The sequence below is a fragment of the Hemicordylus capensis genome, chromosome 4 (genome assembly GCF_027244095.1).
Source record: "Hemicordylus capensis ecotype Gifberg chromosome 4, rHemCap1.1.pri, whole genome shotgun sequence".
Classification (NCBI taxonomy): Eukaryota; Metazoa; Chordata; class Lepidosauria; order Squamata; family Cordylidae; genus Hemicordylus; species Hemicordylus capensis.
The window spans coordinates 307,295,487-307,322,152 of record NC_069660.1 but is presented as its reverse complement, the minus strand read 5'-3'; the positions used below and the strand labels follow the sequence as shown (position 1 = coordinate 307,322,152).

At 46.3% G+C, this 26,666-nt stretch overlaps 1 protein-coding gene across 1 annotated transcript in view; it reads left to right on the top strand.

The window, feature by feature from the left end:
- KCNQ3 (potassium voltage-gated channel subfamily Q member 3) overlaps positions 1-26,666 on the top strand; it is a 217,361-nt gene that overhangs the window by 133,258 nt on the left and 57,437 nt on the right. Inside the window, exon 2 of the mRNA XM_053250572.1 lies at positions 25,869-25,959. Within this exon, the coding sequence (XP_053106547.1) occupies positions 25,869-25,959 (91 nt within the window). The remainder of the gene's footprint in view (positions 1-25,868; positions 25,960-26,666) is intronic.

The following is a 26,666-nucleotide window of genomic DNA, read 5'->3' as shown; positions in this document are numbered from 1 at the left end:
GCAGAAGAGGGCAACCAAGATGATCAGGGGCCTGGAGCACCTTCCTTATGAGGCAAGGCTACAGCATCTGGGGCTCTTTAGTTTGGAAAAGAGGTGACTAAGGGAAGACATAATCGAAGTGTAGAAAATTATGCATGGAGTGGAGAGAGTGGGCAAAGAGAAATTTTCTCCCTCTCTCACAACACTAGAACCAGGGGTCAGCCCATGAAACTGAAGGTGGGAAATTTAGAAGAGACAAGTGGAAGTACTTTTTCACACAGTGCATAATTAATCTATGGAATTCTTTGCCATGGTATGTGGTGATGGCCACCAGATTGGATGGCTTTAAAAGAGGTTTAGACAGATTCATGGAGGACAGATCTATCAATGGCTACTAGTCTGATGGCTGTGGGCCATTTCTAAACTCAGGGGCACAATGCCTCTCAATACCAGTTGCAGGGGAGCAACAACAGGAGAGAGGGCATGCACATACTTCTTGCCTGTGGGCTCCTCAGAAGCATCTGGTGGGCCACTGTATGAAACAGGATGCTGGACCAGCAGGGCTGTTCTTATGTTCTTAAATGCTCTAAGCTTTCAGTAAACCATCTAGATTATTGCTGTAAACTGCTTAGAGACTTTGGTAGTGGGTGGTATACAAATACATTAAACAAACAAAAAGTTAAGTACAGACTTAACAGGTCTGTATAAAATCAGGTTTGCCACTGGAGGCAGCTATCCTTCCATTCGGAGTCTCTTGCCCAATGTCTCTCTGCAGACTATGGGAACAACTAACAATTTATCTCCCTCGCAGAGTCGCGGCTTGTAACTGGAAACCGAGCATCTCAGAAGAACAGATGCATTTACTATGGAGCCATTTGATTAACTGCAACCTCCAGGGATCCCTGCCCACCACACTGCTTACCCCCTTTTGCTTGGCTAAGTCTACCCAGCCGAAAATATCTGCAACCCTGTGTTTTTCAGAACCACTACTCCTACGCAGGCTCGAGGGTAATGCATTCACAGTGCCTTATAATTTATAGTTGCTCCATCTGCCGATAGAGGCAAATCTTGCTTGAGTGCTCTTAAACAGAGATCCGATAATGATGTTTAGACCAGCGGGACAAATTCACATAGACAGACTCCAATTCTCTTCTTCCAAAAGCAAATTAAATTTGGGGGGGGGGGGGTTAAGAAAAGAAAAACTTGCTGCAATGATTAAGTAAAATGCCTCCAGCATCCATTTCCTTGGTCCAGTGGTGTCTTTTGGCATCTCCTTTGCAAAGCACTGCATTGTAGGGAAAGACCTGGAGGTAGTTAAAGGCTGTTAATTCATTTAGTGGACCTAAATTGTGGCTAACCATAACTGCAAATTGGGCATGAGCCAATGAAATCCAAATCAGATTGTCTTACCTCAGTGGGTGCTTATAAGATTACCATCCATCACTTTATGCCAACCCAAAGGAGGGGAGGGAGGGATTTAATTTGCCTGTCCTCTAAAGGGTGACATCATGACATGGCCCACCGCCTGGAGAAACATGGATGAGTAATTGGCATGAATCATAGGCTTGAATTTTGTTTCTTGCCCAGGCTCTGGGAAAAGAAAGTGTAGCTGTTTTAGGAAGGATGGCTGAACCTGTCATATAAAAGATTTATGGCGTTGTTTGTTCGTCCAGTGACAAATTCTGCATTTGATGTGCTCTGAGGGCTGATTGTATCGAATCAGCTCTCGGAGCACATCCGTTCCAAAAATTGCTTTCTCGCAAGTCACGTATGTATCTGCAAAATAGTGGACATGTGTTGTCTGAATAGCAAAACCTGCAGGCAGCTCATGGAGGAGAACCATTAACAGAGTCAGCCTTTAGATGGGGCAGTTGGTCAGACCCTTAGTCCATCTAGCTCAATGCTGTCTATTGTGATTGGCTCTCCAGAGTCTCAAGCTCATTCCCATCTCCCTACCTTGGGTCTCCAGATGTTGTTGGGCTCAGGGGCATGGCAAGGTTGGAGTGGGCCCAGAGACAAGATTTTAAAATGGGCCCCTCCCTCACTGAAGCTCAGCTCATGAAGCAAAGAAATCTTAAATGAGGCTGAATAGTGGTAACAAAAAGCATAGTAAAATGTATATATATAACACCTATGTGCCACAATAGAACATCATCCTAAATTATTTTTTAGAAGGTTTTGTAAACTGTGGACAATGCAAGTCATTTGAAGGTACTAGAGAAAGACATGCTGTTCTCGTAGCTCCAGGTCTTAACACTCGCATCAATTTTGGAGGATGAATATAATTGAAGGAAGCCCGGGCGGGTGCGCGGCTGGGGGAGTCAGTCATGTGACTTGCCTCTGGGGGCCCCCCAAGGCAGTGGGCCCCCAGACAACTGTCTCCCCTTGCCCTATTATAGTTACGCCCCTGGTTGGGCTGCAACTCGCAAATGGCCAAAGGCCATTGTAGCTGGGGATGCTGGGAATTCTCCAACAACATCTGGAGGCCCGAAGTTCGCAATCCCTGCCCTACCTGAACCTTCTAGCTTACGATGCCAGGGACCAAACTTGGGGCCTTCTTCATGCAAAGGATGCCCTCTATCACTGAGTCTCTTTCATGTACACCTGCTTTGCATTTCCAAAAGACCCCCCAGTGCAATTGAGGTTCAGCAGGGGCAATGCCTCACACCCAAAGGTCTCTGTTGCTCAGTCTCCTTGGGGACTCATGAGGATGGTGAATTCCCTTCTGCTCTGTTTGGAAATGGATCACAAATTGTGGGTATTTTTAGAGGACTCACAGAAAGAAAACATAAGCGCCCCCCACCGAGAGTTCTAAATTGACTTGTAATGTTGGTTGCTCTATATTAGAGTGGCTTAAATTGTCATCTATTTTTGTCCAGGTTTTGGACAAATTACAGCATTTGCGTTGAATTCCGAGGCATTTGGACGGAAGTCTGTTTTTCCTTTCTCACTCAGAGCTGAAGAGGTCATGAAAACGTAAGCTAGGGGGGTAGCTAGCACAGCCTGTCAGGAAAATCTTTGCCTAGGGTAGGGGTCCCCAAGCTTGCATCCCCAGATGCTGTTGGACTACATTTCCCATCATCCCCAGCTCCAGTTGCCTTTGATGGGAGTTGCAATCCAACATCTGGAGACCATGTTTGGGGACTCTGACCTGTGGTATTGAGAATCATCATCATCATCATCATCATCAACAACAACATCAACAACAACTGTATTTGTTAGCCACCCCATAACCAATTGTTCTCTGGGCGGCTCACAAAAGAAGATTAAAATCTATAATAAAAACACATAGCACATTAAATCATAACAGACCAAAAGGAAAAAAGGAAAGAAAAAGGTAAAAAGAAAATACAATACAAAATGGCGTAAAAACCCATTTTATTAAAGTTAGTTAAAAATCAGAACAAATCTGAAAACCCGAATTTAAAAACCCGAATTTAAAAGGTCTAGGTGAACAAAAAGGTCTTTACCTGACATCTAAAAGAACAATGTGATGAAGGTGGGCGAACCTCACTGGGGAGGCAATTCTGTAAATGGGGTGCAACCACCAAAAAGGCCCTCTCCCTAGCAGTGTTCCCTCTAAGGTGTGCTCATGTTCACACGTTTTTTATGTCCATTCAGTTTATTTTAGATTCCACTCAGGTTGAATCAGGAAGGCCCCACTCTAAATGCACATGCGCACACACTGCCTTGATACTGCCGCCCAGAACAAAATTAATTCCGCACACAGATAGAATAGAAATCAAATGATTTTGGTATAGAAATCAAATAAATGAATGAAATGAATGAATGGATGAAGATGAAAAAAATTAGAACACTGCTCCCTAGTAGCCACCCATCTCACCTCATTTGGCAGGGGCACTCGAGGAGGGCCTGCAAAGAAGATCCTAAGGTATAGGTAGGGACATATGGGGCTAGGCACTCTGGGCTTTAAAGATTAAAACCAGCACTTTGATTTGGGCCTGGAAATGGACTGGGAGAGTTATGAAGCTTCTCAGAGCTTGGTCAACCAGGTTCCAGGTCTCACAGCTTCTTTTTCTCCAAGGACTGGGAGTGTCACTGGAGTTGCCCAGTAGTCCCTTGAGCCTCCTTTTGGGGCCATTTGCTTAGTGTGACCTGAGCACTAAGAATCAAGCTACAAGCTGCATTGAAGCGCCATTATTGGAATTCCCAGCTCAGTTTTCTTCTTGAAAAAAGAGCCAGGAGAAATGGTGGTGATCCTCAAAACAACACCCCAAGTTAAATGAGCCCTCCCTACTGCTATTACCCAAAAGGCATAATGTGTGCCTCTTCCACTTCCGCCTTCATGGCTGATATTCATTTGTTACATTGTTGTCCTACACTACTTCTAAAGACCTCAGGGTGGCAGTTGTGTTCCTCCCCCTTTCAACCTCACAACAACCCTGTAAGGTAGGCTAGGCTGAGAAAGGGTGCCTAAGCCCAAGGTCACCCAGCAAGAATCATGACTGAGTGGGGATTTGAATTTGAGCCCTAGTCAGGTACTCTAAGCACCAAAACCACATGGTCACCTCACTGGGTCCTGCAAAGAGTTTGGGGCCAAAGACTGGGATGTGAACAAACTCATCCCCATCAGCCCAAAGCCCATTGTGAAGGCTTTTACTGAGCTGAACAGAAGGTCATGGCCTTCCGCCTCCATCCTTTTAGCCTCAGCCAGTGAAGGGCTGCGCCTGTATTTTGCTATCTGCAGCATGAGTCTTTTCCTGATAGCAAAAGGCAATGCATATGCCCAGCCCTGCTCTACCCAGAGAGATTTGGGGGTGGGTTGTTGGAAGGCGAGGGATTGTTGTGCCCCTCTGCAGTTTGGGGACAAATGTAAGGGAGCCCTCCTGCTCCTTCCTTGTTCCTCCTGCCTGCACGATCCCTTTTGAGGTCAACAAATATATACATTGGATGGTGAAGAGAGCTGAAAAGGAGACATTTCTCTTCCTTCTTGGGAGGAGATAGTGCTATGTGGAATGTATGTCAGCAGCCCTCTTGAGCAAACAAATCCTAGCAGATTGGGTTAAATGAAGCAGCAAGGAAACACCCACTGCCGTGTCTCCAGTTCAGTACATCCTGTTCCTCTTTACATTTGGGCAGCTTCTTCCAAAGAGCTTGCGTCTAGCTGATATCCAGAGCATGCAGAGGCTAACCAGTCCTTCGACTCCTACATGAACAGAACAAGATTTGCCTGAATGTATCCAAGGGAGACTTCATACTTTTCCTACACAGCACTCATCTCACTGTCAGGAAAGACAGATCAAGTGCTCAGTGATCACTGGCTTATATTATGCTGATGGCTGCTTCTTGCACCAAATTTGTCCCAGTGGTTTCTGAAAACTTTCTGCATCCTGGAATTTGCTTGCTCCAAGACCCACCTGCAGATGAGCAGCTGCACATCTGCCATGGAAACAGGCATATTCCAGAGAGGGGTCTCAGACATGGGATAGTAGCTTAGTGGTAGAGCTTCACTTTTGCATGCAGAAGGTCCCAGGTTCAATCCTTGGGATCTCTAGGTAGGAGAAAATACCCCAGTCTGAAGCCCTGGTGCCCATCAGTATAATACTGAACTAGATGGACCAATGGTCTGATTCAGTATAAGGCAGCTTCCTGTGTATCCTGTGACATGTTCTCACCACACTGGTGGGCATCTCAGCTAACACTGCACTAGTGCTATGAAGAAAGATGCACACATGCAAGAAGGTTAAGCACGTAAAAAGAGAGCCTTACCTTGCCTATCTAGTTCACCATCACATTTCCCACAGTGGCCCACCAGATGCCTCTGGGGAGCCCACAGGCAAGAGGTATGTGCATGCCGTCTCTCCTGCTGTTGCTTCCCTACAACTGCTATTGAGAGGCATCATGCCTCTAAGGCTGGAGATGGCCCACAGCCACCAGACTAGTAGCCATTGATAGAACTGTCCACCACGAACCTTTTAAAGCCATCCAAGCTGGTGGCCCTCACCACACCCCGTGGCAAAGAATTCCATAGATTAATTATGCACTGTGTGAAAAAGTACTTCCGCTTGTCGGTCCTAAATTTCCCAACCTTCAGTTTCATGGGCTGACCCCTGGTTCTAGTGTTGTAAGAGAGGGAGAAAAATCTCTCTCTATCCACCCTCTCCACTCCTGGAATCCATCAAGGCCAGTAGCTATGTCCTCCATGACATAATATGCCATAGTGTGGCAATGGTTGCATAGCAGATGCTCAACCACCCAGAGACCCAAGTTTTGGGCGGTATAGAAATATTAGAAAGAAAGAAAGAAAGAAAGAAAGAAAGAAAGAAAGAAAGAAAGAAAGAAAGAAAGAAAGCAAGCAAGCAAGCAAGCAAGCAAGCAAGCAAGCAAGCAAGCACAATTTTGGGTGCTCTCAATCTGCTTGTGCAACAGGGATAGTAGACAGCTTTACATCATTCCCTGAAGCATATATGTATTGAGGAAGAGGTTTCACAACAATGTAGCACTGTACTGACTGCTCAAGTTAACCCTCTAAGCACCAATGTAGCGCTAGTTAGGAACACAAGCTCCTGACTTAGCTGAACTAGCTAACTAGCTAGCACAATATTCTTGCACTAGTGTGATGTTAGTCTGGCTGCTAGTGTTGGGGATGTGGGGCAATGGGGGTCGATCAGGCCTCAGCTTGTCAGGCTCTAGGTAATTAGATACATTAAATTTACCAAATTTAAGGTAAATCTTGCCTCACCAAACTTTTGGAGTTCTTTGAGCATGCCAAGAGGTGTGTGCATGGAGGTGAACCAGTTGACATAGTATACTTGAACTTCCAAAAAGTTTTCGACAAAGTTCCTCATCAAAGACTCTTGAGAAAACTTAGCAATCATGGGCCAACGGGACAAGTTCATGTGTGGATTGATAACTGGTTGAAGGAAAGGAAACAGAGGGTAAGAATAAATGGACAATTCTCTAAATAGAGGGAAGTAAGAAGTGCATTCCCCTAGGGGTCTGTACTGGGACCAGTGCTCTTTAACTTGTTCATAAATGATCTAGAAGTTGGGGTAAGCAGCGAGGTGACCAAATTTGCAGATGACACTAAACTATTTAGGGAAATTAAATTCAAAAGAGATTGTGAGGATCTCCAAAAGGATCTCTCCAAACTGGGAGAGTGGGCAACAAAATGGGAGATGCTGTTCAAGGTTTTAGCAAGTGGGCAACAAAATGGCAGATGCGGCTCAAGGTTTTAGCAAGTGTAAAGTGATGAATATTGAGGCAAAGCCCCACCCCCACCCCTCAACTTTACGTATATGCTGGTGGGGTCTGAGCTGTCAGTGATTGATCAGGAGAGAAATCTTAGGGTTATGGTGGACAGCTTGTTGAAAGTGTTGACACAATGTGTAGCAGCTGTGAAAAAGGCCAACTCTATGCTTGGAATCATTAGGAAGGGGATTGAAAATAAAACTGCTAATATCATAATGCCCTTATACAAATCTATGGTGCGGCCACATTTCGAGTACTGTGTACAGTTTTGGTCACCATACCCCAGAAAGGACATTATAGAACTAGCGAAGGTGCAGAAGAGGGCAACGAAAATGATCAAGGGCCTAGACTCTAGAGCACCTTCCTTATGAGGTAAGGCTACAACATCTGGGGCTTTTTAGTTCAGAAAAAAGACAACTGAGCGGCAACATGATAAAAGTCTACAAAATTATGCATGGTGTGGAGAGAATAGAAGTTTTTTCTCCCGCTTTCAAAACAGAAAGACTAGAACCAAGGTTATCCCATGAAACTTCCAAGAAATTTAGGACCAGCAAAAAGAAGTACTTTTTAACATAATGCATAATTAGCCTATAGAATTCTCTGCCTCAAGATATGGTGACAGCTACCAGCCTGGATGGCTTTAAGAAATGCTTAGGTAAATTTATGGAGGACAAGACTTTCAATAGCTACTAGTTGGAGGTCTATAGGCCACCTCCAGCTTCAGAGGCAGGATGCCTCTGAATACCAGTTGCAGGGGAGTAACAGCAGGAGAGAGGGCATGCTGTCAGTTCTTGCCTGTGGGCTTTGCAATGGCATCTGGTGGGCCACTGTGTGAAACAGGGTGCTGGTCTAGATAGGCTTGGGCCTGATCCAGCAGGGCTGTTCTTATGTTCTTAGTCTAAAAACTCAGAAGCTGATATGGTCAGGAACAGGGGTCACAGAGACTCAAGAGTGTCATACGCAACGGGGTGGTGGTGGTCATCGGGTCGAGGTCAAGATGCAAGCAGCTTAGGTGACACCATCATGCCAGAGATGCTCAGCCTGAAGAACTAGTTTTGAGGATTGGCCTTTCAGGTCACGTGACTGAAACCCACCTGAGAATCAATATAAAATGCATTGTATTTTGTACTTGAGGCTGTCCTACCATGTTATCTGTCTTGATGTCAGCTATGCATATTTTCAGAACCCCATATGTCATTTTCTGGCAATCACCCTTATTTGGCAATGTCACTCGTGTACGGAATGGCGGGCGGACAGTATGATCTGTTTCCTGCTGATGGAAAATGATTCAGAGAGAATTCCTAAACGGAATGTTCCACCATGGAAGAGCTCCTTGTGCTCCGGTATCCCTCTGACTCTTCTTGCAAGGTGATTTTAAAAAAAAAACGACGGCAAAGAACACGAGTGGCAGAGTATTTGTTCCTTGGCCATTTTCATGCTGCTCATGCATTGGTAAATGCCATCACTTGAATCAGGGATTCTCAGCCTTAGGAGCCCAGACTTTGCTGGACTACTACTCCCACAATGCCTAGCCACAATGGCTAAAGGCCATTGTGGCCAAGGATGATGGGAGTTGTAGTCCACCAATATCTGGGTTCCCAAGGTTGAGCACCCCTGATTTAAGGCTGAACTAGACGTGAGTTAAATTATGTCATGGACCCTGTCATGCTTGCTTACCCCCTCTGTGAACAGCACATGTGGGAGGCCCAATCCTCATGACTATGGAGTAGGAAAGGGACCATAACCCTCACATCATCCAGATCCCTCACCCAACTGTGCTATTTGTCCTGGAGAGAAATGAGCTTTCATAGCCACCATGTAAGCTCTCTCTCTCCACAGAAAATTCCAAGCACAGGAAGGGCTGATTTCCCTGCTAACTGGACAAGGATGACCCTTTCAAGTGGTGGCTGTCATATGTCATGGAGGGAAAGTAACTGTCCCTATCCAACACAGCACCAGGGGCGTAGCAAGGTTGGAGTGGGCCCAGAGATCGATCTATCTATCTATCTATCTATCTATCTATCTATCTATCTATCTATCTATCTATCTATCTATCTATCATGTGCCACAATAGAATATCATCCTAAATTATTTTTTTAAAGGTCTTGTAAATTGTGGACGATGCAAGTCATTTAATGGTACTAGAGATAGACATGCTGTTCTGGTAGCTCCAGGTCTTAACACTCACATCAATTTCGGAGGATGAATACAACTGAAGGAAGCCCGGGCAGATGTGCAGCTGGGGGAGTCAGTCATGTGACTTACCTCAGGGGCCTCCCCAAGGCAGTGGGCCCCCAGACAACTGTCTCCCCTTGCCCTATTATAGTTATGCCCCTGGCACAGCACAGTCTCTTTCCAGTGTCTGCTGCTGGTGCCCAACTTGTCTTTGCTTTTAGATGGTGAGCCCTTTTGGGACAGGGAACCATTTTCTCATATCATCGCTATGTTGTAGACTGCTTTGAGAACTTCTGGTTGAAAAGTGATATAAACACTTCTTAAATTAACAACAGCAGTAATGATGATACAGATCATCACTTGCACATGCTCTTTACTGGGGGTGGGTGGGAAGACAGGCACACCAGGGCCAAACTGAAAAGAGCTTGGTTGGAGAGGAACAGCTCAATTTCACGCTTACCTCCCCCCCCAAAAAAAATCCCCCTTGGGCTTCTGAACCTGGATCAGGTGAGGCAGCAAGGGCAAGCTGTGAATGGGAGCTATTAAACCAGCAGAAGGCTGGTGCCAACTGAGGACCTAGGTAGCCTGTGAGAGCCCTACCCCTTCCTGTTCCAGAGGAGGTACCTGAGCTAGCCTCTCCCTCCTCCTGAGTTGGCCCATTAGGAGTAAGGCCCTAAGCAGCCAGGTGGGTGATCCATTTTTGGAGCTGGAGCACGGCCCTGATGAGGCATCACTCTGCTCCCAGGGGGTAATGGCGAGGGTTCTGAGGAAAGGGCAGGAACTCTGCTGCAGGGCTCTTCTGCGGGGATGACCGGCACTGGCTGGAGGATTTAGGGGTTAGATATCAGGTGCAAGGATCCAGGCTGGGGTGGGTTCCTCCTGGACATCATATTGCTCAGTGTCAGGGTAAGTGGTGCAAAGGATACCGTGTCTGACTTCAGATCAGAAAACTGCTGGTCCAAACCCTCCTGATCCAAGTCCTGGGGCTCTGTCTTTTTTTTAGGGGAAGGGCCATTGCTCAATGGAACAGCTTCGGCTCTGTAAGAAGATGGCCCCAGTTCCAGCCTCTGGCATTTCCAGACTCCTATCCTAAAGTCTGGAGACCCACTGCCCATCTGTGTGGATGATTCTGAGCTAGATGGATCAATGGTCTGCCTTGGTACAAGGCAGCGTCTTTTGTTCCTGTATACTTAAGATGACTGGCTCAGTAAAGATTACATTGCCACTTGGTAAAGTTCTGCTTACTTGGTTAGTGGTCATCTGTATTCCTTCTGTGTCTTAGACGTACCATTCTAAATTCCATGTCCTGTTGAGGTTGACAGGCTTGATTTAGTGGGAATTTAGACTATGATATTAATAAAGCAGCCTAGCATGCTGCAATAATACTCTCTGCTGGGAGTTTGATAAAACTGTCTGCATTTGGAAATGTCAAGTTAAACAGGGAGGACGCAACGTGAAATATTAACATGTCAGCAGAGTGAATGGAAGCGTCATATATTCTGTTGAGCATCATTGTTACCCGTGCTGGTGAAATGCTCCGGGAATATAATCAGAGCAGCTCTGGAGAAGGCTGATAGTCTCCTCCAAAGATTTCAGCTTCAGACTTCCTCTAACACATTGCTTGTTTATGGATCCTTTGCTGATTGATTGCTTACGGAAATGTGGAATGGGAGACGTTTTAACACAGGTACAATATGTTGTGTTGTGTTGCTCAACTATAAATCAGGGATTTGATGATGCGGAGGCTGGTGCATTGATAACTCAAGGTTCACCTTCAGGAAAAGTGTGAATCATTTGTGCAACTTCTGCTCATGATATACAGGTACATGAAAGGGGGGGAAGTATAACAAGGAATAAATATTGAAAGTGTTGTGCAGGGGTACAGAACAGTAAGTTGGGGTCTGCGTTAAAACACAGCCTTGGAGTGCCCCTCTTGCAACCCTCCCCCCCCCAATACTATCAATATGAATCAGTATGTTTTGGGGCCTCAACTTTGTGTGGCCCAAGGAAGTTTGCCTCCCGTGCATGCCAGGCAACCCCTGAGACATGAAGGACCTTGATTCAAATTTCACCTCTACCATGAACTCACTGTGTGGCCTTATGGCAGAAGTCCTCAACTCTGAAGTCCCCAACTTGATCCCCAGATGCTGTTGGACTACAACTCCCAAGGACCTTTGGCCCTTGTGGCTGGGGATGATGGGAGTTTGATGCACAAACCATTGCCAAATCAGGGATAACCAACCTTGAGTCCCCAGATGTTGTTGGACTATGATTCCCAAGGGCTGTTGGCCCTTGTGAGTAGGGATGATGGGAGTTTGATGCACAAACCATTGCCTATAGCAGGGGTTTCCAACCTGGATGATGCGAATTGTAGTCCAGCAGTATCTGGGGACCCAAGGTTGGGAACTGCTGGTTCAGAGGACCGTGTGAATTGAGCCCCTGAACCATCAGTTAGGAAGTCCTTGATTCGAATCTTGTATCCACCATGAACTCATTACTTGATCTTAAGCCAGCTGCTCCTTCTCATCCTCAACCTATTTTGCAAAAGGTGGATCTGTCAATGGTTACCTATTTTCCACGGTTTCTGGGAGGATGGCAGCAAGGTAATGAGGCTATTTTCACAGTCATACAAAATCGGGCTAAGGGAGCCAAGTGTAACGGAGCTGGCAGTCGTGTGAGCGGCTGATCCGGCCACCCAGGGCTGCCTCCCTGCTCGTCTGCAGGGAGAGCGGGCTAAGCCCCCTCTCCCCGTTAACCCTCTTGAGGTGGGGCTCACTGATTGTGAGACCCACCTCAAAGTATGTGAAGCACATTAAGCTCTTTAAGGAACTATAAATGCTTGGTATTCTTCATTAATTGCTTTTTTGTGTGAACATTTCTGCTTTTCTGCTGGCCAGCACCTTCAGCATTTAAAATTAAAACAAAAACAAGCTTGGTGGGAATATTTATTCCTTTAAGCCTGTGTTAGTGGTTGGACCTGAAGCCTGAATCACATGAACATTTCCCCCGCTACCATTCCTAAGGCTGTGGGTGCTGTTTTCCAGACATTTTGCACTTGAGAGCCAGTGTGGTATAGTGCTTAGAGTGGTGGACTAGGATTGAGGAGACCAAATCTCCACTCAGCCATGAAATACACTGGGTGACTCCTGCCAGGCACTTCTCTCTCAGCCTAACCTACCTTACAGGGTTGTTGTGAGGAGAAACATAACCATGTACACCACTTTTGGCTCCTTGGAGGAAGGACAGAATTGTATAAATAAACATGTCACCTGATTTTTGTGTGTGTCACTTAATGACTAGCAGCTTAGTGTGTGAACTGACACTATTAAAAAGCAGAGGCTCAGTTCACAGAATCTGAGTGTGTTGGATTGGGAATTTGACCAGAATAAACGCTGGGCCTATGGCTGAATTCAGACGGCATAGGAAACCAGAGGTCCTTTCAGTTGTCCAAACTCGGAAAACGGGAGTTAAGGGTGAAACGGGATCTGCAGTTTCCCTTGCCAAACTCCACTCTAAACCTTCGGTCAGAGTGGAGATTTTTCGCCCTTAACTCCAGTTTTGTAGTGCCAGCTTTATGTTCGAATGCTGGCACCACAGTTAGGGGCCCAGGGAACCGGAGCTGGAGGAAGAAGCTCCTCCTTCACTCTGGCCCGATTGGCTGTGCAGGCTGTCCTTCTTTCAAGAAGGAAGCCCGCACAGCCAGCTCCCCAGCCTCTCTGCAGTCTCGCTGACTGCAGAGAGGAAGCTCTCCCTGTTATCCGAAAGTGGACGGGATGGGGGAGGGGGCATGGAACCGCGGGTCCATTGGGCCCAGGGGTTCAGCATTATGTCTGAACTTTATTCCTCCCTCCCTCCTCACCTTCCTGTTTCGCAGCCGGCTGCAAGGGAGGAAACCTCACTTCTGAAACCACAGCTCTGCATGTCATTTTGAATCCGGGAACTGTGGTTTCACTGCAGCTTACAAACCTGTATATGAAATTAAGATGCGATGCAGGTCACAGCCAGTGTTCCCTGTAACAGGGATTCCTAGATACTGCTCACGGCAGCTCCCAGCATTCTCAGCTGCAGTAGCCTTTGGCTGGGGATTATGGGAATTGTACTCTGTATTATGGGAACTGTAACTGTTAAGTGAGCAAAGAGGCACCTTTTAAAAGTGGTGATGAAAAGTAAAGTGTGCCGTCAAGTTGATTTTGACTGAGCAACTGGCCTTATCCAACCCCAGCACAGCATCCCTCCAGTGGCTGTTGCTGGTGTCTGTCTTATGTTTCTTTGTAGCGCGGTGGCCAAATTTGCAGATGATACCAAATTATTTCAGGTAGTGAAATCCAAAATGGATTGTGAGGAGCTCCAAAACGATCTCTCCAAACTGGAGGAGTGGGTGGCAAAGTGGCAAATGTGGTTCAGTGTTGGCAAGTGTCAAGTGATGCACATTGGGACGAAAACCCTCAACTTCAAGTATACGCTGATGGGATCTGAGCTGTCGTGGACTGACCAGGAGAGGGATCTTGGGGTCGTGGTGGACAGTTTGTTGAAAGTGTCAACTCAATGTGCGGCAGCTGTGAAAAAGGCCAATTCCATGCTAGGGATCATTAGGAAGGGGATTGGAAATAAAATGGCTAATATTATAATGCCCTTATACAAAACTATGGTGCGACCACACTTGGAGTACTGTGTACAATTCTGGTCACCTCATCTAAAAAAGGGCATTGTAGAACTGGAAAAGGTGCAGAAGAGGGCAACCAAGATGATCAGGGGCCTAGAGCACCTTCTTATGAGGCAAGGCTACAACACCTGGGGCTTTTTAGTTTAGAAAAAAGACGACTGCTGGGAGACATGATAGAGGTCTATAAAATCATGCATGGTGTGGAGAAAATTGATAGAGAGAAATTTTCCTCCCTCTCCCATAACACTAGAACCAGTGGTCATCCCATGAAAATGATTGCCAGGAAATCTAGGACCAACAAACGGAAGTAATTTTTCACGCAGCACATAATCCACTTGTGGAATTCTCTGCCACAAGATGCGGTGGCAGTCAACAGCCTGGATGGCTTTAAGAGGGGCTTGGATGACTTCATGGAGGAGAGGTCTATCATTGGCTACTAGTCGGAGGGCTGTGGGCCACCTCCAGCCTCAAAGGCAGGATGCCTCTGGGTACCAGTTGCAGGGGAGTAACAGCAGGAGAAAGGGCATGCCCTCAACTCCTGCCTGTGGCCTCCAGCGGCATCTGGTGGGCCACTGTGCAAAACAGGATGCTGGACTAGATGGGCATTGGGCCTGATCCAGCAGGGCTGTTCTTATGTTCTTATGTAGACTGTTAGCCCTTTGAGGACAGGGATCCATCTTATTATATTATTGTTTTCTCTGTGTAAACTGCTTTGGGAACTTTTTTTGGAAAATGGTATATAAATATTTATTGTTTGTTGTTTGTTTGTTTGTACTCAACTATAACATTTATGAATCTCTGTTCCCGGGAACATTGGTCACAGCCCTGTGCCTGAGTGAAGGAAGGAAGGGGACTGGGGAGGGAACGTACAGGCTCGGTTCTTGCTCTGGTCATGTTTCCAACCCAACAGGCCACAGTTTGTTCGATTGTGTGAACCAGGCCAATGGATGGGTCTGTGGCAATATGTGGGCTCTATCTATCCACTGGTTAGTCAGTCAAGGATTAACATATGCAGTGTTGGATGATGCAGTGATGGATGTGGGATGATGCAGTGATGAATGTGAGATGATGGATCATGATTGAATGATGGATCGTGATTGGATGATGCATGATGATGGATGATGGATCATGATTGGATGATGGATGATGCAGTTGGATGATGCAGTGTTGGATGATGAAGTTATCAAGAGCTAGCAAACACTTCTGTAAAACCAGCTCAGTGGCAAGCCAGATTCTTCCACTTAGGAGTAAAAATAAATGTTTGCTTTGATTTGAGGACACAGAGAGAGAGCTGGTCAATTTGGATGTCAGGACCAATCTTGGCTTCTTTCTCAGCTAAATCAGTAGTAGAATGCCTGGAAAACTTGCGTAGGCAGTGGAGAGGGGGACATGTGATCCGGGGGCTCAGAGATGTTACAAAGAACAAGGGTTTACAACATTCCACTGCCCGAATAAGGTACACAAGATAGGGATGTGCGGAACTGGTCTGGTGGTCCGCGGTCTGACGATTCGGTCCAGGGGCTCGTGATTGAACCGCCCCCCACTTGGTTCTGTCGGACCGTTACCGGACTGCCGAGTCCAGTCAGGCAGGTTCGCGAACTTTTTTAAAAAAAATTTAAAATGTAAAAGCAAGTACCTGTAGCCCTTTCAGGGGGCTTGCTGTAGCCGCAAGGGGGGGGGGAGTCCGCGCGGGTTCCCTCTCCCCCCGCTGGCCTTCCTCTTCACCACTGCAGCCGGGTAAGCGAAGCATGTTTGGCCCTTTTGGGCCTCCATAAAAGCGAGTGGCCGCCATTTTGCCATGGGGGGGGGTTCAATGGGGGCCGGACTGAACTGGTCCGGTTCCATTCGAGGCCAATCCGAACCGAACCGAACCAGGCCAGATGGTTCCGTGCACACCCCTAACACAAGGCAGGGACTATGTGGGAGTAATTAGGAGCCTGAGTGATCTATGTGTTTTCAACTTAAACTACAGTATGGGTTACAACTTAGCTAGTTTCTCTGCCTATTGATACAACCCTGGTTAGCCAAACTGGGTATGACATAATTTTGTTTTCTAGAAAAAGAAGTGTTGTTAGCTAGTAAAAATAGGTTTCACACACAAGCTCTGTAGTTGCATGGTTTTCATGATCCTGATACCTGGATAATGCAAAGTTAGCCAGTCATTGATCATTGTTAATGTTGTCCTTAATGTCCCATATTGGGCAACCCTAAACCTTCAGCCCACCACAACCACACTCTGGTACGGAGGGAGAAGGGAAAGGAGTTGGCGCTCATTAATTATTTATTCGTTAGTGAAAATAACTGGTTTGATCTGAGCCATAGGTTCTTCCCATTCGCTGAAAATAAGGGACAAATGGCATCTAAAAAGGGACAGACAATTTTGGGCTGAAAAAAGGGACGTCCTTGCTACTAAGGGACTGTTGGTAACCCTACGCAGAACCAAGCTTCTGTGGTGGTTCTGGTAGCTTTTTATTTTATTTTTTAAGCTTGCAGCAAGAGAGGAGTTCTGCAGGAATGCTGCCTTTTGTTTTCTGGGAGGCTGGTGCGGCTTTTGGACTAGTGCTGCAAATCTGCGTGCCAGCTTGCCGTGGACCTGCTCTGTTCGTAAACAAGCAGCTACTACAAGACACCACCCATACTCTCTCCTCACCATGAACTTGGGGCTGGAGACAGATACTAATTGTTGTTTTATTAATAGATCATGGCTACTCCCAGCCCAGGCTGCAACAATGCTTTAAAAACCCACAAAACATGTTTGACTAGAATTCAAAGCAGGCAAAATAATGTGTACACCCTAGGGCATGAAGGCACTACAGAGGGGTGTTACAATTGAATGGGGCGGGGAGAATGTCCAGCTTTGATCTCCCCCTTGCCCTGTGCTGAAGAAGTAGAAGGAGGCAGGGTCTCATCTTCACTCTTAGTCCCAGGGCCTATTCCAGGGCTGCTCAACTTCGGCCATCCTGCAGATGTTGGCCTACAACTCCCATAATCCCTGGCTATTGTCCACTGTGCCTGGGGATCATGGGAGTTGTAGTCCAAAAGCAGCTGGGGATAGGGCAAAGTTGAGCAGGCCTCGCCTATTCCAACCTTGCTATGCCCCTGAGACTATCCTACTACTTTCACTTCTCTTGAAAATTTATTTTATTTTATTTTATTTTATTTTATTTTATTTTATTTTAGCACACTTGTATACCACCCCAAACTGATGTTTCTGGGCAGTTTACAACAGGACAATACAAATTACAAGACAATTAAAAGGTTAAAATATAACAATTAAAAATTTAACACAATATTAAAATGACTCAAACTGTAAATTTAATTAAAAGCCTAAATATTGTCTTTGGTCTGGTCCTAGAGAGCTGTCCAGGAACCTCCTGTCACAGGGGTTCTTCAACTTGGCCCCTAGAAGTTGTTGGACTACAGCTCCCATCATCCCTGTCCATAATGGTCCAAGACCATTGTGACTGGGAATGATAGGTTGTAATCGAACAACATCTGGGGACCCAAATTTGATAACCCCTATGCCCTCACTTAGGAGGGTGGGGAGTGCACAGTGCTATTGTGGATAGACCTGCCCACACTAAGTTTAAGGAAAGGGCCATTAGGCAGAATCAGAATGTGTGCTGACCGTCAACCTGGGCATGAGCAGAACTCATGTTTTCAGGGCCAACTGGAGCAGATGCAAAATTGTGGCTTGGGGGTGGAGCCAAGTACATGATGAGTAAACATACTCAAAGTGGTGCCTTTGGAATTAAAAGGACAAGGTGGGCAATGTGTAACGTCCTTTTAATGTCAGTGGGAACACCTTGAGTATGTTTACTCATCCTATAGGCTATCCACTACACCCCATGGGATCATGTGCACATAGGAAAACAAAGTTGTTAATAATGATAATAATGATAATAATGTTGTTAATGATGCTGCTGATGATATCGTCGTCATCTTCATCATCATCATCAACAACAATATACTCTATTTGTTAACTGCCCCATAACAAATAGTTCTCTAGGTGGCTCACACAACAGCATTTAAACATCAGGTAAAAACACATAAAACACATGAAATCACAACACACACACACAACACACAACACACATACACAAACACAAAATATAGTACATAACAATTTAAAAACTCTTTTCATGTCAGTTTTAAAAATCAAAATTTAAAAATCAAATTTAAAGGGTCAGAATGAACAGAAAGGTCTTTACCTGACATCTCAAAGAACGAAGTGATGGCACCAGGCGAGCTTCACTGGGGAGGCTGTTATATAAATGGGGTGCAACCACTGAAAAGGGAGGAGAGCTGGTCTTGTGGTAGCAAGCATGACTTGTCCCCTTAGCTAAGCAGGACCTGCCCTGGTAACATATGAATGGGAGACTTGATGTGTGAGCATCAATAAGACATTCCCAATAAATGATGTGTGAGCATAAGATATTCCCCTCAGGGGATGGAGCTGCTCTGGGAAGAGCATCTAGGTTCCAAGTTCCCTCCCGGTTATCTCCAAGATAGGGCTGATAGAGATTCCTGCCTGCAACCTTGAAGAAGCCACTGCCGGTCCATGTAGACGATACTGAGCTAGATGGACCTCTGGTCTGACTCATTATATGGCAGCTTCCTATCTATGTTCTATGTTCTAAAAGGCCCTCTCCCTAGTAGCCACCCGCCTCACCCTGTTTGCCAGGGGCACCCAGAGGAGGGCCTCTGAAGGAGATCTTAATGTCCAAGTCAGGACATATTTGACAAGGCACTCTTATAACCCAGTCCCAAGCCGTTTAGGGCTTTAAAGGTTAAAACCAGCATTTTGAATTGGGCCCAGAAATGGAGTTGTACAATCTGAGTAGCTACAGATCAAGGATTCTAGCAGCCTTATTTGTTGGGCGGCGGGGTGTGTGTGTGTTTTGGTTTAGCTTTTGTTAAACAGCTGGGAGTCAGAAACCCTTGCTGATCTATCACAAATAATCCAGCGATCTACCAGAAGGTTGTAACCCCTGATATTTCTTGTACTGCGTTTTTGAAGTTGCATAATGTATCCAGTGGTGTAGCTAGGGGATTGGGGGCCCATGTTCACCCCCTTCGCCCGCAGCCCTCCTGGGTTCTTTTGGGGCGCATGCGAACGAGGGAGAGGAAGGAAAATTCGTGCACCTAGCAAGCAAATGCCAGCTGGGAATGAGTTCTGGAGGGCTTGCTCTAGGAATCTGCCTACACCTCCTTGCATTTGACATCACAGTTTGTTGCTGGGTGCGCATTTTGTTCAAACCCAGCAATGAACACTGCTGGGAAATGACCAGCTGGAGCTTGGGGGGGGGGATTGCCCCTCCCCTTGGGGGATACAGGTGGCTCCCAGGAGTTGGGAAGCTTGGTTCTTTGAACCCATCCACCCTTGTATAGCACTACCCCAAATGTATCAAATGTGAATTCTGTAGTTTCCAAGTTTGTTTCCAAACCTGAGTTCTGTAGAACTCATTTTACTTCCATGCAGCCCAGTCATGGCCATGCTTACTTGGAAGTAAATCCTGTCCCATTGATTGAAACCTATCCCCCCCCCCCCCAAAAAAAGTGTGCATAGCAGCCTTGACACTTACATGTGGCCTTGGATAAGCCACCTTCATGGCTGAATTCCTTCAGCCAGTGTAGGCAATTATGTTTGCTTGTCTTGCCACAGTGTGATATGAGTTAATTATGTGGCGATCATTGCTGCCGGATTAATTAAGGTGCAGCCATGCTTCAACTTCAGAAAGGAGCCGCCTGACGTGATTTGTGGTCTGTGGGCTGGCAAGTGACTTAGAAATGTTTTTACAGTGTGTGCTTGAGATGGGGTGGGGGGCTGAAACAGTATGGAAGGGGAGCCACTCTGCGCCGTCTGCTGAACCCTGATTGCTCATTCAAACTCCACACAGGTGTTGCTAATGTAACAGGTTGTTTAGCACAGCGATATACTTGTTCTCTGGCAAGTATAATGGAGGCCTGCAGCAGGGTTCAAGGAAAATGGATGTGGGGGGGTCTGAAGACTGGCTTGTCATTAAGGGAACCGTGCACCTGGTTCATGCGCTGCGCATGAACCAGGTGCATTGCATGAACAGGAGAGCTGATCTTGTGGTAGCAAGAATGAGTTGTCCCCTTGGCTAAGCAGGGTCCACCCTGGTTGCATTTGAATGGGAGACTACATATGTGAACACTGTAAGATATTCCTCTTAGGGGATGGGGCTGCTCTGGGAAGAGCATCTGCAGGCTTTCATGCGGAAGGTTCCAAGTTCCCTCCCTGGCATCTCCAAGATAGTCCTGAGAGAGACTCCTGCCTGCAACCTTGGAGAAGCCACTGCATCTGTGTAGACAATACTGAGTTAGATAGACCAATGGTCTGACTCGGTAGAAGGCAGCTTCCTATGTGCCTCAATACAGGTGTTTTTTTTTTGAACTTCATTCATTCATTCGAACATAAGAACAGGCCTGCTGGATCAGGCCCAAGGCCCATCTAGTCCAGCATCCTATTTCACACAGTGTCCCACCAGATGCGACTGGAAGCCTACAGCAGGAGTTGAGGGCAAGCCCTCCTGCTGTTACTCCCCTGCAACTGGTACTCAGAGGTATCCTGCCTTTGAGGTGGATATGGCCTTCCAACTAGTAGCCGATGATAGACCTCTCCTCCATGAAGTTATCCAAGCCCCTCTTAAAGCCATCCAGGTTGTTGGCTGTCACCACATCTTGTGGCAGAGAATTCCACAAGTTGATTATGTGTTGTGTGAAAAAATACTTCCATTTGCTGGTCCTAAATTTCCCGGAAATTTCAATTTCTATACCACCCTTCCAAAATGACTCAAGGTAGTTTACAATTAAAAACAAAACAATTAAAACCAATTAACAGTTAAAACAAAAATAATTGTTCATTTCAAGCAAGGGTACTCCTTCTGTCTGAAACCTGCAGCCTATAGAGATTGTGTGTGTGTGTGTGTGTGTGTGTGTGTGTGTGTGTGTGTGTGTACACATGCACACACAGGCAAATTTAAATGTTACCGTTATGAGAAAGACTGTTGCAGTCACTGGCTTACATCCTAAATTACTCATGGGTACTCCCACTGAAATTAATGGGCCAAGTAAACATGTTCCACTCACTTCAGTAGCAATACCCATGCGTAACTCAATCTGGATGTAAGCCAGTGATTGTAATAGCCACGTCTTCTGATCAGGAGGCAACGGAGAGCTCTGAGCACTCCTTACAAGCCTTAAAAGTGCCCCCAGAAGTCCATGTGCACCTAGTTGGGAGCCATTGCCCGAACAACACAACTCCTCACCTCTGCAGACAGGAAAGGGATGGCAATGCTGCTTGCAAGGATTCTGCTCACACTTGCATCAGGATGCATAAACAAGCCTTCCATTCTCTGGACGTGAAATGCTTCTCCTCTCTTGAGTGTGTCTTGTTTCTACTTGCATCCATGGCTGTGCTGCCAAGCAGGGATTTCTACTGGTTGAAAAGTCAACATCATATTGTCCAGTGTGGTTTAGCTGTTGTTTTGGACATGGATGGCATGTTGGTTGGTAATTGGGTGTCGGTATTGGCAATTTGGCTTTTGTTAATAGGGTTATATATATTTTGTGCACATCCCTAGTCAGTGTCTATCAGGTTTTGTGCACATCCCTAGTCAGTGTCTATATATATATATATATATATATAGACAGAAAACCAGAAAACCAGAACCAGAAAACCCGGTTCAGTTCAAGTTGAACCGGACTCGAACTAAACTGGGTCAGGTCCAGTTTTGTGCACACCTGAATTTCGCCCAGTTTGGCTTGAATTTGAGCCTGGCTGGGGTGGTTCCAAGGCCATACTGATAAAGGGGAATCCAGTAAGGATTCCCCTTTACCAGTACAGGCGAAGAGGGGACCAGGGGGCCTAAATTAATAGAGTTCTGTCAGCTCACTTACACCAGCACTGCCTCCGGGTACTGCGAGTTCAAGGATCAGCCTAGTGGGCCCTCAGCTGTTGCTGAGCTGACCAACCCCTGATGCCCCTACTTGACCGTCCCCCACAGATTGAACCTCCAGTGCTGTACAGATTTGGATGCCATCTTGGAATTACCTTCTTTGTTGATCTGATGGCTCCTGCTCAGATACTGGGTTGCTTGGTAGGGAAACCCCAGCTGAAATCTCTGTTTTCAGGCAAAATTGATGTGCGGGGAGAGAGAGAGAGAGAGAGAGAGAGAGAGAGAGAGAGAGAGAGCTCCAAGACAAAGTTCTCTCACCTGATGATAAAGTTCCTGGGGAAACAGCCACAATCCATAGAGTGGCTTGCTGTGTGGAACAGCACCCTCATGTGGAGAATTCCCATACCACTGAGAGATAACTGCTGTCCACATTTGAAATCATAGTACCTTGGTCTGGTCAGGTGAAAAAGTTCGATCCAGGTCAGGGGATGGGACTGCTGAACCTCTCTTTTGTAAACTTTCTGCACAAAATTTGGAGACGCAAAAGCTTCCCAGACACTGTATGGTTTTTTGTTTGCTTTTTAAACATGGGTCAACTCCCCCCCACCCCCGTGGGTCAGTTGGCAGCCCTTATGGAAATTCTCCATGCAGTTAGCACATTCCACGTGATGATCTGCTTTATATATATTTTAACTGAGCTGCCGAGATTCCATGTGAAAGTCAAAAGGTGGAGACAGTAGCTTGTGCATGGTGAATAATGCCTGATCCCATCCAATCTGAGCAGACCCGATAGGGAAAATTTTGGGAGGACTGAGATCCCTCCAAAACAAACAAACTGAAAACTGTTGCCTGGTTGGAATTGTTCGCAGTTCCTTACATTTTACTGACATTCTGCTGGTAATATCCAGAGACCTCACCCTGGAAATTGGGGGGAGGAGGAGAAAGACAACCCCCATGGAGAACAGACCCCTGTGGGGCTTTGCCCTACACACCACTTCCAGTGTGTAGTCTCTAAAGAGCACACACAACCCATTTAGAGAGAACTTCTTTTCAACTTGTCTAGGGTCCTTGTTCTTAGGGAATTCACCCTCAAAATCAGGGGCAAGGGGTAGAAAGACAACCAGGGACCTATTTACCCTAAGGGTCCCTCATGGGGGTTTGGGTTTGACCCCCCTCCCTCTGATTTTGAAGGTGAATTGCATTTAAACAAGTCCCATAGCCCAATTTCTCTCAGAGTTGGGCTATGGAGCATGTTTAAAGGGACTGAACAAAGAGAACGCAACATGAGGGACCCACTGGCCCTCTGAGCACCCCGTGGGAGGTTGGTTTTGTCCCCCAATCCCCTGGTTTTGAGGTACAGTCCTTTTAAAGAAGCCCTGTAGGTGGGTGAGAAGGAAATTAAAAGTCAAATGGCATGGCAGCCTCTCGGCTGAGAGGTGGCTTGCTGGCCAATTAGCTTGGTCCAACAGGATTGTCGGAATTCAGACAGGGCTGTGGGGAGCTTAGTCAAGGTCTCTGCTATTGGGGCTCCCTGCTGTCATGTCTTAACACATTCCGATAATACTTGACAAAGTGCATATTGGGTCCCACAGGCCTTGTCAGACCATTGCGTCTGCTCAGCCCTAGTAGTAAGCTCCTCCTAAGGAAGTCAAGCAACTACCATTTTTGATTTAAAAAGCAATTAAGAATGGCACAGTTGGGGGTAGTTTGTTTGTTGTTGTTTTTTAAATGCACTTAAAAGGTATGTTGTAACACACTGGGTTTGATACTTAAAAATAATAAAAATCTTTTCACTTCTGCTGAATTGTCAAAGTGAGCAGTGTTCTAAAGTGACGTTGTCTTTTCTTTACATGGACATCTCCTGCCTCCGTGTGGCCAAAGCAAAGCACTCTCTTGTTCCTTGTCGGGACTCCAGCAGGAGGAAGCCAAAGGGTTTCCTAATCGTTTCAGCGTGCTGCTGAAAATGGCATTCCAGAATATATTTATGCATCACTGACTTTTGAGATGGTATTATATTGATCAATGAGCCCCTGACAATCTTTTGTATTGTGCTGAATGTTGTGGGTTTTGTGCCACATTGATATGTGATAATTTGATTTTAATTCACCGACATTTTAATGGTCGTGAAATGAACCATACGCATCTTGATAAGAAGGGTGGGATGGGATATTATGGGGCCATTCACACGACCAGGCAGGTGGGGGAATGGGCGGGTAGAGGGGAAGGCTGCATGAAGCTTCCCTTTTGGTCCAGATGAGCGAACTGCTTTCCCAGACAATCCACTGCTGCGCCAGGCAGCGCAGAGCTCTGGAGGTGGGTGCATCCCAGCCTCCGGGTATCCCACAGTGTGTTGCGTTCAGTGTATTGGGGAATTCCCCTTGGAGACGGGCACTCTAGGTGCCTGTCTCTGTGATTCCTCAGGCTAAATGTAGCTCAAGCAGGCACACGATCCTGGAGCCTGGGTTAATGGTCCGCTGGAGCCGTTCACCCAGGCTAACAGCCGGGCTAAAAAGTCAGGCTAGGCAGCGCTGCCCCACCAGGATTGGGCCCAATCCCCGTGATTCTAATGCACAGCCTAACCCAGGCTTGGCTTCCTTAGCTTGGGTCAGATTGCATGTGAGAACTGCCACAATAATTTCCAAAAACATGTTCACAATGCCATACAGCCTGAACCTCAGAGGGAGATGGGAGCTATGTGAATGCCATACATCAGGGGTTCTCAGCTTTGGCTCCACAGATGTTGTTGGGCTACAACTCCCAGCATCCCCAGACTCAGTGTCCATCGGCTAAGGATCATGGGAGTTGTAGTCCAACAACAGCTGGGAACCCCTGCCATGATATCTACACACATCTACCAGTGTGTGTAGTCATAGAAGCAAATGGTACATTTTTTTCTTGACTGTCCAACTTCAGACTACAAGTGGGGGTTGCATGTTTAAATGCTTGCTCTGGAGGGCGGGGGGCTCCTCGTCTATACATTACAAAGGCTATACAATACATGTAATTGAAAAATTAGGCTGAACCTTCTCATTTACTCTTTTTCAGTGTGTAGTGCCCCCCAGTGGAAAACATTCAAATGTGTAACCCTGTTAAAGTAAAGTTGTGCCATCGAGTTGGTGCCAACTCCTGGCTACCACAGAGCCCTGTGGTTGTCTTTGGTAGAATACAGGAGGGGTTGACCATTGCCGTCTTCCATGCAGTATGAGATGATGCCTTTCAGCATCTTCCTATGTTGCTGCTGCCCAATATAGGTGTTTCCCAGAGTCTGGGAAACATACCAGCGGGGATTCGAACCAGCAACCTCTTGCTCGCTAGGCAAGTTATTTCCCTGCTGAGCCATTAACCCTGTTACCTGTTACCTGTTTCTTACCAGAGAAAGCATTACTTTTTGATCCTGCTGCTTGTATGAACTATCCCAGAGTGTGGGCCTTCTAAGTGAGTCCGTAGAACACATGGTTTAGTATGTCAGAAGGCAGCCTTGCAGATTAGCCCACAAAGGTCACTAGTCTATACATTTTCATCAGCCGTACCTTACACACGTAGTCCGCAGCATATGGTTGACCTGCAAGAAAAGAAACCATTTTATCCAAGTTCACAGAATACTCCTGCCCACTTGCCTTCAGCGGCTGTTTCCAAACTTCTTAAAAAGACCAAAGGGATCCATTTTGGGAACCAAATCAAGAGCATGGTCTGTGGCAACTCTTTGGGCAGCGCACTGTTCTCTGGGCCAATCCTGTTGATGGCTCGTGCATCCACAGCAAATACCGTCCTCATTTCTGATTGGTGGGCAGCAACTCATGCAGAGATGCAGTGGGCAACCTCCTCGGAGGCTCTTGGTGGGAAAAGAATCATTCTAGGAACCGCAAATGGAAATAACCTTGACTAAGTTCTGTTTTTCTCCATATCTCTTGTTCTAGGTTTCTGATAGTCCTGGGATGCTTGATTTTGGCTGTGCTGACAACATTTAAGGAGTATGAAACTGTATCAGGAAATTGGTTGTTGCTGCTGGTAAGCACAGAAGGAATTAACAAGGCAGTGGGAAGAGGGAGGAGATAATTGTAATAATCCTCATAATAAACTGCTGCAGCACCATCATGGCGTCTTAAGAGAGCTGCATAGGCAAAAATTAGGTCCCTGACTCAAGGAGCTTGCAGTATAAAATGGACAATGACTAAAGCCAGCTGTGTGGAGAGGGTAAAGACCAGTGTATACCTGCCCAACGTGTACCTATTTTCCCATTTACCTTAATGGAAAAATAGGGACGTGTTAGCAGATATGTGAATGGGAAATTGATAGGAAAATTACTGAAACATGGTGTGGGCTACCACAGCTCAGCAATCAGTTTTAACGAGCCATGATATGGAGTGGTATGCCTTCAAATCCTCAGCAGTCATATTTCATGTTGCAAACTTCAGAAGCGATGCAGGGACAGGAGAGCAGAGGGTGCACTAAAGGAACAGAAAGGAACAGAAAGGTTCTGTTCTGTGCTTGGTATTCCCCGGAACAGGGAAACATTGGTTCCTACTGTGGGAGGTATTGTGGTATATTAGTCACTATCAACTTTAGTTATCTGTGGTTATCTACATTTAATAAATATCAACAATCCTGGGGATGGGGCAGAAGATGCATTTTTCTTGTTTACACAGTCAGACAGGTGTTATTGACTGGTTTGTTTTATCCAGACATCGAGTCCTTCCCAAGGACCTGGGATGCCA